The 12705-nt window shown below is 57.3% G+C and overlaps 1 protein-coding gene across 10 annotated transcripts in view; it reads left to right on the top strand.

Moving 5' to 3' along the window:
• FMNL1 (formin like 1) overlaps positions 1-12705 on the top strand; it is a 71921-nt gene that overhangs the window by 21321 nt on the left and 37895 nt on the right. For 6 of the 10 annotated variants that reach the window (XM_073325675.1, XM_073325673.1, XM_073325671.1 and 3 more), the window contains exons 2-4: positions 986-1069; positions 5828-5941; positions 8026-8099. In XM_073325675.1, the coding sequence (XP_073181776.1) occupies positions 986-1069; positions 5828-5941; positions 8026-8099 (272 nt within the window). Of the gene's footprint in view, positions 1-985; positions 1070-1119; positions 1243-5827; positions 5942-8025; positions 8100-12705 lie in introns of those variants that run through there. The other 4 variants (XM_073325676.1, XM_073325674.1, XM_073325667.1 and 1 more) reach the window with 2 other exon arrangements.

Below are 12705 nucleotides of genomic sequence, written 5' to 3'. Positions count from 1 at the left end.
CAGCTGGGGGCTGGGAGCCAGGACTCCTGGGTTCTACAACCCACTCAGTCACTCACTGTGCGGACTTGGGCAAATCACATCCCCCATCAGTGCCTCAGTTTCCCCGTTCTATAAAATGGGAGCTAACGTTACTGACCCATCAGGCAGGGCCAAGCTGTGAGGCTTGAGTAGCTGATTGTAAAGCGTCCAGAGACCCCCGGTTAAAACATGCTGTCAGAGGGAGTCTGAGCTTGTTGAGACGGGTGATGGGGAGCTTAAATCATTGCACTGAAACTCGACTTGGCTTTATTGATCCTTGTGTCCTACACAGGCCGCGCCCCAGCACTGAGCGAGCGCCTGGGGTTCTGGCCTGGTTCTCCCCCCTGCCCCCCCGGCGCCGTGCACAGTGCAAATCCCGAGAGGGCATGGGCCGACTCCTGGGTTGGTGGTGAGGAGCACTGGAGGGGGAAGTCCTCAGGACACTATAGGCTGAAGCTTCTCGTTCTGCAGCCAGACACTAGAGTGGATGTCGGAGATCTCCACCTGTCCAGGACAGACTGTCTGTGTCTGTGCCGGGGTCCAGCTGGCAGTGGCCATGCTGGGCTGGGAGTCTGTCTCTCTGAGACCTGACCAGGCCAGGCAGCTCTGGTTGGTGATGGAGCAACCCAACCACTTCCTGACTTGGAGCTGGAACTCAGGGGCTCTGTCCTTGGAGGTGGAAGGGTGGGGTGGGGTGGTGGGGATGCAATGCTGGTAGGAGGTGGAGACCTGAGCTCAGCCCCTTGGGTACAGGGCACTGGAGGAAGATGGGGTGACATCACCCAGATACCTGGGATGCGAGGGACCCTGCCTCGTCCAGGTTGGGCCTAGACACACAGATGGATAGGACTCAGCCCTCCCCACACAGGGGCTCTCCTCCTTCATCTGCTTCCCTCATGGTCCTGGCAGCTGGGATGTACCTCGCCCAGCGCCCACTCCTGTCTCATCCTGTCTGTCTCCCCTGCAGGATTCCATGAACCTGCCGCCCGACAAGATGAAACTGCTCAGCCAGTACGACAGCGAGAAGAAGTGGGAGCTGATCTGTGACCAGGTGAGACTGAGGTGCCTAATCCAGGGAAGTCTCCAGGAGCTGCGGGCACCCATGCGCCACCCCCCATGGCCACCCTAGCACCTGCTGCCAGAGATTCAGCTCCATCCGTTACCCACTGCTACACAACACTCACAGCAGGAAACTCACACCCAGACACTTCCTGTGTTGCTCAGGTTGGTACCTGATCACGGGCGTTCAGTCTGCCGCTTCGCAGCATGACTCACGATAGTGGGGCCAGAGCAGGAGAAGTCACGCTCATTGCTTCAGCCCACAGATGTTCCAGATGTCAGGGGAGGTGCTAGGCTGGCAGCCTCTGCTCCCAGCTGGGACGGTCTGGGGCTGGCTCCCCTGCCAGCAGTCGCAGTCATTGGAGGTGCCTTGAGAGGAATCTGATGGGTTGAATCCTCTGAAGCCAAGGAGGAATCCCAGCGGTTCCTCGATGAGTCATTTCTCTCCCCGTCTGTCATCTCTGCACCCAGCCAGTCAGTTCCTTATCAGCAGAAAGATTCATTCCGCTGCAGGGATGGGCTTTCTGCCAGAGGCCGTTAGCTGGGCTTCCACCCAGGCTCAAGTAGCCTTTTCCTGGTGATCTGCAAAGAAAGCTGGGGGTCGATCCCCTCGCTGTGCGTTGGTGCTGAGAGGCCTTCGGGAGGGAGCAGGGACTGGGCATGTGTGTGCACTAGTTCTTATCCAGTTCAGAGGGGTTGGGGGGAGCAAGGCCCAGTGCTTCCGAGGCCTGCCGGATGGGGCCCTTAATGCCTGCCAAGCGCTTTGAGGATGCAAACGCCGTGTAAGTGCTGAGTATTATTAGAAACCGGTGAAAGATCAAATGCCTCAGAAAACCCTGTAATTGATGCATCTCACTGGAGCGACTGCTTCCCTGGGGGAGGGGCTGGTAGTTTTTGCTAGTGACTGGATATTTTAACCAGTCAGCCTCTGCACTTGCTTCTTAGCTCAGGGGCTCTGGTGACTCCAGATTTTGCTTTGGGGGGGTCTGTGTTGAGCGAAACCCTCAGGTTTGGGGATGGGGGCGGGATGCTGAGCTTGTGAGCAGCGAGGCCCCAGGCTCACTCAGGTTGGCAGTGACCACTGGGCATTGCTGCCCCAGGGCTGCCTTGTTTCTCCTGATGGGCAGTTAATTTGGCTCCTGCTCCTGGGGGCCATGGAAGGCATGACAAAGCCCTATTCATGGCTGAAGACCGGCCAGCGGAGAGGCTGTAGGCTGGGTGGGCCATGGAGACTGACCTCCCTGTCTACCTTCGGGCAGTCCCTGCAGGTTTGGGGCTCAGTGCCCTGCTAATCATGCTGTCCCTGCGCTCTAGATAAATGGAGGCCATGGGCTGTTCACCTCGGGGCTCACCCAGCACAGTCATCCCTGGCCCTAGCCCAGAGCTCTGTTCAGGGGTCCCAGGGCTGTGCAAAGGCAATGGGTGTCATCACCCCATTCGCCTGCCTGTGGTCCGGGGGCCTGAGTCTGACCAGAGCTTGCTGGGCCATGTGCTCCCTGAGGAGATGGTGCAGGGCAGGAGTCATCACGTGCTGACTGGGGATAATGCGCAGAGGAGGCTCTTCTTGGCTTGTTCCATGGCCAGAGCCTCAGGGCCCTGATTCTGTCTCTATCTCCCACCCATCAGTGAAGCCCTGCAAGGGTGCCAGGAGTCCAGCATCTCAGAGGGGGCTCGTGCATTCCTACATCCCAAGGCCGGAAGGGACCATCCAGTCTGATCCCCTGGATAGCAGAGGCCAGACACCTGCCCCACAGTGATCCCCAGGGCAGGTCTTTTAGAAAAACGTCCTATCTTGATTTAACAATTGTCAGGGTTAGAGAATCCACCTTGCGAAGTTGTTCCAATGATTAGTTACCCTCGCGGTTAAAAATTTACACCTTTCCAGTCTAAATTTGTCTGGCTTCAACTTCCAGCCATTGGATCGTGTTACATCTTCCTCTGCTGGATTGAAGAGCCCATTATCAAACCTCTGTGTGCCAGCCTCTGTCCCCAGAACTGTTCTGCTCTGCTGCAGTCACTTCCCTTCCCTTTGCCTCAGTTACCCCATCGATCTACCAGGAAGGAGAAGTCCTGAGGCACTTGGATGAAAGGGGATCTCAATGCCTAACCCAGGCCAGCAAAGTGTGGCTCAAGCTTTTAAATCCAGTGGTCCCAGTTCAAGCCCCATAGAAGGATCATCATTAGAGAACTATATGTTTCTGTTATGAAGGGTGCGTCCACACTCAGACTGCTACAGTGGTATAGCTGCAGTGGAGACAGTGATGGGAGGGGCTCTGCTGTCAGGCCTGGTCTACACAGAATCATAGAAGACTGGGGTTGGAAGGAGTCCTCAGGAGGTATCTAGTCCAACCAACCCCAACTAAATCATCCTAGCTGTGGCTTTGTCAAGCCGGGCCTTAAAAAGCTCTAAGGAAGGAGATTCCACCACCTCCCTAGGTAATCCTAGACCTCCCGCACTGCAACTTGAGACCATTACTCCTCACTCTGTCATCTGCCACACCTGAGAACAGCCGAGCTCCATCCTCTTTGGAACCCCCCTTCAGAGAGTTGAAAGCAGCTATCAAATCCCCCCTCACTCTTCTCTTCTGCAGACTAAACAAACCCAGTTCCCCCAGCCTCTCCTCGTAAGTCATGTGCCCCAGGCCCCTGATCATTTTCATTGCCCTCCGCTGGACTCTCTCCAATTTGTCCACATCCCTTCTGTAGTGGGGGGACCAAAACTGGACACAGTACTCCAGATGTGGCCTCACCAGTGCCGAATAGAGGGGAATAATCACTTCCCTCGATCTGCTGGCAATACTCCTACTAATGCAGCCCAATATGCCATTGGCCTTCTTGGCAACAAGGGCACACTGCTGACTCATATCCAGCTTCTCGTCCAGTGTAATCCCCAGCTCCTTTTCTGCAGGACTGCTGCCTAGCCACGTGGTTAGGTTGACGTAAGTTGCCTTGCATCAACCTAGCCATGGAAGTGTCTTCGTTTAACTGTGGGTCCTGCTGACGTAAGTGCCTCTCTACGCTGGTTTAGCAATGCCACTTCCCCGAGCGGTGGAGAGTCACGGCCACTGTACGTAGGTGGACAGTGTCAGTGCAGACTCTGATGCTTATATGGAAAGGTGCTGACTTTCAGGAGCCGTCCCACGATGCCCCCCAGTGACGGTACCCGTGCGACTGGTGAGGTTGTGCACCGCCAACACAAGGAGCCAAGCGTGCACGCACAAGCAATTTAATAACTGCAGTGGCTGGATGCCGATGTAAGTTAGGTCGATGTAATTTTGTGGTGTCGACATGGCCTGACTGTAGCTAATCCACCTCCCCGAGCAGCGGTAGCTAGGTCAGTGGAAGAACTCCTCTGTGGACCTAGTGCTGTCTGCTCCGGGGGTTAGGTCGGCACAGTGATATCTCTCAGCAGTGTGGGTTTGTCACGCCCCCAGAGATGGAGCTAGGCCCATGTACGTTTTCCGTGTAGACCAGACCTAGGACAAGTAGCTCTTAAAATGAGTTAACATCTGTGTGCCCAGTATCTGTAGTGACACTAGATAGCAATTGATTGATGGGCACACTGCTCACCGGCTGGTGTCAGGTAACAATCCCTCTTGCACAATAGTATACTGTGGGGCAGGAAGCAGGCCCAGCGCTGTGCCCTGCCGGGGGAGGGAAGGCAGGTCCAGCGCTTTGCCCCGGGGGAGTGGGGGGAAGGAAGGCAGGCCCAGCGCTGTGCCCTGCCGGGGGAGGGAGGCAGGCCTCGTGCTGTGCCCTGCAGGGGGGGAGGCAGGCCCAGCGCTGTGCCCTGGGGACGAGGAAGGCCCAGTGCTGGGCCATGTGAGGGAGGGAGGCAGGCCTGGTGCTATATCATGGGATGAGGAAGCATGGTCTGTGGTTATGCACAGGACTGGACATCAGGAGATCTGGGTTCTAATCCCACCTCTGCCACAAACTTATCCTTGGGCAAGTCCTTTAATTTCTCTACTTTGTAAAATAGGGATAATATTCACCTAATTCGTGGTCAGGGCTTGTGCAGCTTTATGGACGAGTGCATGTAAAGAGCTTTGAGAGCCTGGGTTGGAGGGGATAGGAAGGTGCGGCGTACTATAACAGATGTGGCCTGTGAGGTTTACAGAGCATCCAGCTCCGGGCACTGCTCATCCTTGGCTGGGCAGGACTGGCGGTTGGAGGTGGTGAGACTGGAGACCTGACTAGAGAGCGCGGTGGTGTGGTCTGGGGCAGGGGACTGCAGGGTTATCACAGGCAGCGTCTGTGTTCTGTCTTCACTGGCGTAGCTTCCGAGCTGGGGAGGGTCCCTGTGAGTCCCCCGCCCCCATGCAGCCACAGCACTACGTGATGACAGGTGTCTGAGAGTGGCTTGTTGGCCTATGGCAGCTTGGTGCCCTAAAGAAGAGGGCTGGCTGTGAGTTCTGAGCCAGGCGGGCTCACTTGCTCCCACTCAGCATGGAAATCCTGCTGGATCCTGGCAAACGTCCTGTCTGTGTAAAGCCACTAATTCCCCGTCTGGCTAGTTCCCGGGGGCAGACGACCTGGGCAGCAGGTCGCTTCCAAAGAGCGAGTCTCTCTCCCTGGCCCTATTCAGCCGTTTCTCACGCACATCTCAGACCCCTGCAGTCTCCTCAGCGTCCCGCTCGCTTGCGGGTGCACTTGTGCACACGCTGCATCGGTGCTCGGGGCTGTGTGTCCTCCTCCATCGTCTGAGGAAGCTGGGCCTGAATGTCTCCCTTCTCCCCCATCCTCGCAGGAGCGGTTCCAGGTCAAGAACCCCCCCTCTGCGTACATCCAGAAACTGAAGAGCTACTTGGACACGGGCGGAGTCAGCAGAAAGGTGACCTCCGATTGGCTGATTGCCATGGCGGTATTATCCTCCCCTTTTATTCTCCTCTCTCCTTTGCCGCCCCTTAGCTTTTGTACCGCAGTCGAGAGCCGAGGTCCCCGAAATGGGGTAGTGCACCCCCAGGGGCACAGGAGCTGTCGGAAGTAGTGCACTGTAGAGGGTGGTCTGTCCTCTGTAAGGGGGAGGAGAGCCTGGACCAGACAACCCCTTTCCATGCCATGAGCCCTTCAAGGACACAGGTATTGCAGGGTGCAGCAGACTACCTGGGGGTCGGGTCAGGTGGCTACCTCCTTCTGGCTGGCTGGCTGGCTGGCTCCCGGGAGGAGAGGGAGAGCAGAATTACAGGGCAGCAGCAGCCCAGGAGAGAGGGTCCTGGGGCTGGGACCCAGAGGAGAGACTGGGGGCTGGGGAGCCTGCCCGAGTCACAGCATAGCCCCCAAGGATCGGTGGGGGCCCCAGAACCAGAGGGAACAAATGGGGGAGCAAAGGAGGCTCCCTGGAGCGGGGCTGGCAGCTGGATACTGGCGGGCTGGGGAAGCTGGCTTGAGTCACAGCACAGCCCTTAGGAGAGGGGCTGCGGAATCCCTTGGCTGCGAGGAAGGCATTTAGTCCAGGGACCGGGGCAGAGAGAGACCCACGGGAAAGATTTGTTGGTTGGTTTTTCATAGAGTATCAGGGTTGGAAGGGACCTCAGGAGGTCATCTAGTCCAACCCCCTGCTCAAAGCAGGGCCAATCCCCAATTTTTGCCCCAATCCCTAAATGGCCCCTTCAAGGATTGAACTCACAACCCTGGGTTTAGCAGGCCAATGCTCAAACCACTGAGCTATCCCTCCCCCCATGCTCCAGAGGGGTCGGGGCTGGGAGAGCTGCCTGGCTCAGAGGAAATGGGAAGGGAGCCCTGGAACGAGGTGAATTGGAGCTGGAGCTGCCTGCTGCCAGTTGAGGCCCCCTCAGCTCAGCTCCCTATGCCTCCCTTCTGAGCACTCTCTGGCCTTTTACACGCCCACTCCCTCACGCACTAGCAGCGCCCCTCCCCACAGTCTAACCTCATTAGAGCCGGTGGGAAACAGGATTCCCAGCTCACAAAACTTTTCCTGATTTCAAGAACTTCCCCATTCTGCCTCGGGATGAAACTGCGACTTTTTGTAGTTTTTTTGTGTGGAAAAACCTCAGAGAGACACCTCCCCCTTGCCATCCCCCATCATTCCAGAATAGCCGGTAGCCTGGGGTCAGGGTACTCCCCTGGGATGTGACAGCCCCAGGTCCCAGGGCTTGTTCTGAGTCAGGCTGTTCTGGACTGAGGCTGCGTCGCTCTCTCATTTTGACTCGAAATTCCATCCTGGGCCCGAGGAACCTTCCTTACAAAAGTTTAGTTGAAGCTGGGACGTTCCTGCGAAACAGATTGGCATTTTCTGATGAAAAACCATTTAGTCAAAAAATTTCCAACCCCCTCTAAACCTAACGTCCTGTAGCCCTCCCCACCAGGCACCCCCAGCCAAAAGGCCTTCTCTTCTAGATTCCCCCAGGCAGATCTCCACCAGCCAAATTTGAAACTTATTTCACTTTGACTGTAAATACTTAAGTCTGTTAAGGCCTAAAATAACTGTGCACAAAAAGGGGATGCTGGCATCAGGGTTTAGCTGATCGCCATATTTGGGGTCGGGAAGGAATTTTCCTCCAGGGTAGATTGGAAGGCCCTGGAGGTTTTTCGCCTTCCTCTGTAGCATGGGGCACGGGTCACTTGCTGGAGGATTCTCTGCTCCTTGAGGTCTTCAAACTACAATTTGAGGACTTCAATAGCACAGATATAGGTGTGAGGTCTTTTTTAGGAGTGGTGGGTGAAATTCTGTGGCCTGCATTGTGCAGGAGGTCAGACTAGATGATCATAATGGTCCCTTCTGACCTAAATATCTATGAATCTATGAATCTATGAGGGAAGGCAAGCATCTGTTCTCAGAGGGTGGTACATGGACCAGTAATGTTTGGGAATTGCTGCTCTAGAGGTTATTTGGAGTTAACACAGGTGGTAAAAGAGAAATGAGGCTGCGACCTGGCCAGTGATGTGGCAGATCTGTCTAACTCCCCTTTGCTTTTTGAAACGCAGTTTAAGAGGCGAGTGCAGGAGTCCACACAGGTGCTCCGAGAGCTGGAGATCTCGCTGAGGACCAACTATATCCGGTGAGAATCTGATGCCCAGGGTTAGTGCAGATGACTGTCTCCCTCTAGTGGCCGCTCCCAGCCTGCATGTGGCTCAACTCGCGATAGGGCTTGTGCTTTGGGGCTGCAGGTCTGTGTTTTAGCAGACAAGGGGTGTTGCACTCTTGGCTGCTAATCGCTGCAGGCCTGCAAGGAGGCAAGAAGCAGGAGCTGCTACCAATGCTAGCCGGAGGTCTGCTTTGGCTGCAGCAGCAGAGCGGCTGGTTTTTGAGTACAAAGGTCCCTGGTTCACGACCCGGCAAGGGTGGGTTCCTGCCATGCTCCAGCTGCTGCTGCTCCTCAGCTTGGCTTTCAGATGTCATAACTGGTCGTGCCGTGTCTGTGGGGGTGAGCCCTGTGGGGAACTAGGGATGGCCCCCACTGAGTTTGCCTCAGTGCTACCATCCCACTGCGAAAATCTCATGACTGTGGTGGTGAGGCTTTTGTGGGCCCCTGGCTGTCTCCCAGCCCCATCCGGATCATGGAAGATCCAGAACAGGTGCAAGTCTGGGTGGAGATGGGAACTTCACTCCTCTGAGGGTTAGAAAGCTTTGCCTAATTTCAAACCTAACCTTGTTGATGGGCAGTTTATATCCCTTTGTTCTTGTGTCCACACTGGCACGTCTGTGGCCCCAGGCTTCGTGCAGAAGCCTCTCTGAAGTTACCTGGAGTGCAGCGTGTGATGGGCTCTCAGGATCAGACTCAGGCTGGGTGGGAATGGGCAGTGAGGCCTGGCCAGCCCAGTGTCTGCGCTGCCAGGGTGACCTGGAGTATGTCTACTGCTAAATCTACCCCCGTGCTGTGGGGCAAACCCACTGGGTAGTGCTCTGGCAAATGGGACCCAGCACTGATCTGGAACTGTTGTCTGAGCATGGGGCAAAAGCAGATGGGCAGTGCCCCTCCCTGATCGTGGGGCTGGGGCTGTCCGGTGCCATCTGGGGCCTGGCCCAAAGCCAGTCATGTCTCAAAGCAATGGAGGCAGTTGGAGGCATCTGTGGGCGGGTCCTGTGGTAGATGGGCTGGGGGTGACGGCAGCCGAACAGGAGACAAGCGGCGGGGTTGCATGGAGAGCAGGAAGGCAGGTCTGGGGGTTCAGGCATTGGGTTCTGAGACTCAGGTGACCTGGGGGCAATTTCCAGCCTTGCCACAGACCCCCTGCTGGCCCTGGGCGAGTCCCCGCATGTCTCCGAGCTGCCATCCCCCACCTGCGAGATGGGGTGGCAGTGATGGCATGCCTGACCTATGGCTCAGTCTGGGGAGAGCTCTGAGATTTTGGGGGCCAGGCGGAGGGACTTGAGCTCTCAGGAAAAGAGTAAAAGGCTCCCCCTGGAGCAGGGAACCTGTGAATAGCCATGCAGTGGGGGAATCAAGAAGAGGGACTGCTGGCTGCCCTTGGGGGATGCAGCCACACAGCAAGGTCCTGATGGAAAGTGAACCTCTCTGCTCCTGTGAAGCCTGCCCATGCATCCAGCCAGGCCGGACCAGGCTGACTCGACACCACCCATACCCTCAGAGGGCTGCGTCCTAACTCTGCTGTCCGCCCTGAGTGTGGGCGGCCTAGACTAGTGGGGAGAGAGCTGGGATGGGGGGGACGCAGCCTTGCCCTTCCCCACAGCTCTAGGAAGGGAGCAGATTACTTAATTCCAGGGCTGTGGCCCGTGTGTGAGAGGAGCAGAGCCAACATGCTTCCAGCCCACTCTGCCCCTCCCACTGGCTGCCCCTGTGCTCCCCATTGTCACGGAGTCCCCGGGCGATACTCGGGAACTGCTCCCTACGAAGCCAGGCAGGACTCTGGGGAAGTCTCCTTTCTGTGAGCAGCCTGACTGCAGGACACACAGCTCACCCGGCTTCCACCTTCCTGGGTCTGACCTTGGAGCATTCAGCCTCCTCTGCCCCTCCGTGCGCTTCCCCCAGCGAGTCTGCCCAGGCAGGCTCCTGGGGAAGCCAGAGGGTCCTGCACCCCAACTTTGCAATCAGACGTGATTCCCTGGATTCAAATTCAAACCCTTGGCTGTTACAGGAGCAGGGCCTGGATCCTGTTCCAAAGAGACACAGTCACCCCACAACAGGTTCTCACAGCTGATATCCTGGAGAACCCCAACAACTAGCCATCCCCACCCCTCCTGGGTCTGCACAGGGATCTGGGCCGTAGGCAGGGCGAGGGGCTTCACCCCTAGGACCCTCATCCAGCTCACACAGCCCCTCAGCATCTGGTGAGGCTGCACCAGCCGGGGCCTGACACCAGTTCTCTCTGTCCCAGGATCTCGCCACCCCAGGAATGTCTCCCCATTGACTATCACCTTCCGCTCCCACTGGGGGTCCGAGGGGCCTGAGCCCAGGAAACTCCACACAGACATATAGGTTGGGGTCAGGAGTGGGAGCCTGTCCACCTCCCCACCCATCTGGCTGACGGAGTCTGTGGCCTTGGGACCCAGCAAGGGAGCTAGACACCGGGGCTTTTCCGCAGGGTCCCCCTGGTTCAGATCTCCAGCCTGCTCAAAGGCAGTGACGTGGCATCCACATCCCCCCCCTTTAACCAGGGGCAGCAATTTAGTCTTGAGGTTCCCTGCGGAACTGGCCCCCCGGGGTCTATCCCCACTCACCCCGGGGAGGTCCCCTAGGCCTCTCCGCTCCCCCACCGCCAGTTCATGCTGCTGCTGCTTCTGCAGCTCTTTCTCGGGCTCTCGCTGTCTCTCACGGTCCTCTGGCTCTCTCGGACTCAGCTCCAATCCCGTCCATCTCCAATCCCCCGATGGGGAACCCGATCGTGAAGACCCCTGTCTGGTCAGGGACAGGAGTCTTGGCGATGCCTGGCTCCCGCTCCAGCTGCTCCCAGATCCTGCTATAGCCCCATTTGGGGTCAGGAATCTGTTTCTTAGAGCGGTCATCCTCCTCCAGCTGCATGATTAACTGTGCTTTGGTGAACTTTCCAATGCTCAACCCTCTCTTTCTGCACAGGGTTACAATGTCCTTCTTAAGGAGACGGTGACAGGCCATCACTCCGCTCTTCCCAAGTTGTTGTGGACTCACAGGCCTGTGTGCTCTCAGCTCCCCACGGTTTCCAGGGAGAACCCCTAGTGTGCCAGCCCTTCTCGAGGTCACCACCTCTTTGCCAGGGTCGAGCTGCAGACTCCTCCACCCCTTGGACTGCTCGCTGCAATCCCCAGGGGAACCCTGTTACTGCAAAAGTCCTTCTCTCTCCCAGGGCCAAGCCGCAGGCTCCTCCGCCCCTGAGACGGCCCACCACAGTCCCCAGGGGACCCCATTACTGCACAGTCCTTCTCGCTGGTCACACACTCCCAGGGGTTAACCGCCCCCCGAAACCGCTCCTCTCCGAGCCTTCAGCACGCCTGGTCCTCGTCAATCCCCCTTCATTTTACTGCTCCCCCGTCGCTTACTGCAGGAAGCGCCATCCATGGGGTGCAGTACATCGCACCTCTGACACCAGTTGTCACGGAGTCCCCGGGCGATGCTCGGGAACTGCTCCCTACGAAGCCAGGCAGGACTCTGGGGAGTCTTCAGGACACACAGCTCACACAAATTCCACCTTCCTGGGTCTGACCTCGGAGCATTCAGCATCCTCTGCCCCTCTGTGCGCTTCCCACAGCGAGTCCGCCCAGGCGGGCTCCTGGGGAAGCCAGAGGGTCCTGCCCCCCAACTTTGCAATCAGACGTGACTTTCAGCCAGCCAGTAAAACAGAAGGTTTATTAGATGACAGGAACATGGTCTAAACCAGAGCTTGTCAATGCAGAGAACAGGACCCCTCAGCTGGGTCCATTTTGTGGGGCAGTGAACCAGACAACCACATCTGCCCTTCACGCCATGTCCCCAGCCAGACCCAAACTGCCATTCCCTCCAGCCCCTCCTCCTCTGGGCTTTGTCCCTTTCCCCGGGCCAGGAGGTCACCTGATTCCTTTGTTCTCCAACCCTTTAGCTCTCACCTCGCAGGGGGGAAGGGCCCAGGCCATCAGTTGCCAGGAAACAGGGTGTCGGCCATTCTCTGTGTCCAGACCCCTGCACACACCTGCCCTCTAGGGCTCTGCAATGATCATACACCCATATCCCACTGTCACGGAGTGTGGGGGAGTCCAGGCCCTGCACCCCTCTTCCTGGGATCCACTGAGACTCTCAGCCAGCCAGTAAAACAGAAGGTTTATTGGACAACAGGAACACAGTCCACAACCGAGCTTGTGGGTACAACCAGGACCCCTCAGTCACGTCCTTCTGGGGGAGCAGGGAGCTTAGACCCCAGCCCTGGGGTTCCCTGCGTTCCTCCACCCAGCCCCAAACTGAAAACTAAACCCACCCAGCAGGTTCCCTCCTGCAGTCTCCGTCCACATTCCTGGGCAGAGGTGTTACCTCCCCCTCCCCCTCCTGGCTCAGGCGACAGGCTCTCAGGTCTCCCATCCCCAGGGCACATTCCCAGGTCAACACTCCCCCCTCCCTGCTGAGTCACATCGTCACACCCACCACCTAGATACTTAAGAACTGCCTAGGGGAAACTGAGGCACCCCCACAATATTCAGAGGAAACATTAAGAACAGTCCTGCTTCGTCAGACCCGTCACAGCTGGGTTCAGTCTGAGCAG

Source organism: Lepidochelys kempii, chromosome 27 (assembly GCF_965140265.1).
Source record: "Lepidochelys kempii isolate rLepKem1 chromosome 27, rLepKem1.hap2, whole genome shotgun sequence".
NCBI classification, from domain to species: Eukaryota; Metazoa; Chordata; order Testudines; family Cheloniidae; genus Lepidochelys; species Lepidochelys kempii.
Note: the sequence above shows the minus strand (reverse complement) of the source record. Positions and strands in the feature narration are given on the sequence as shown.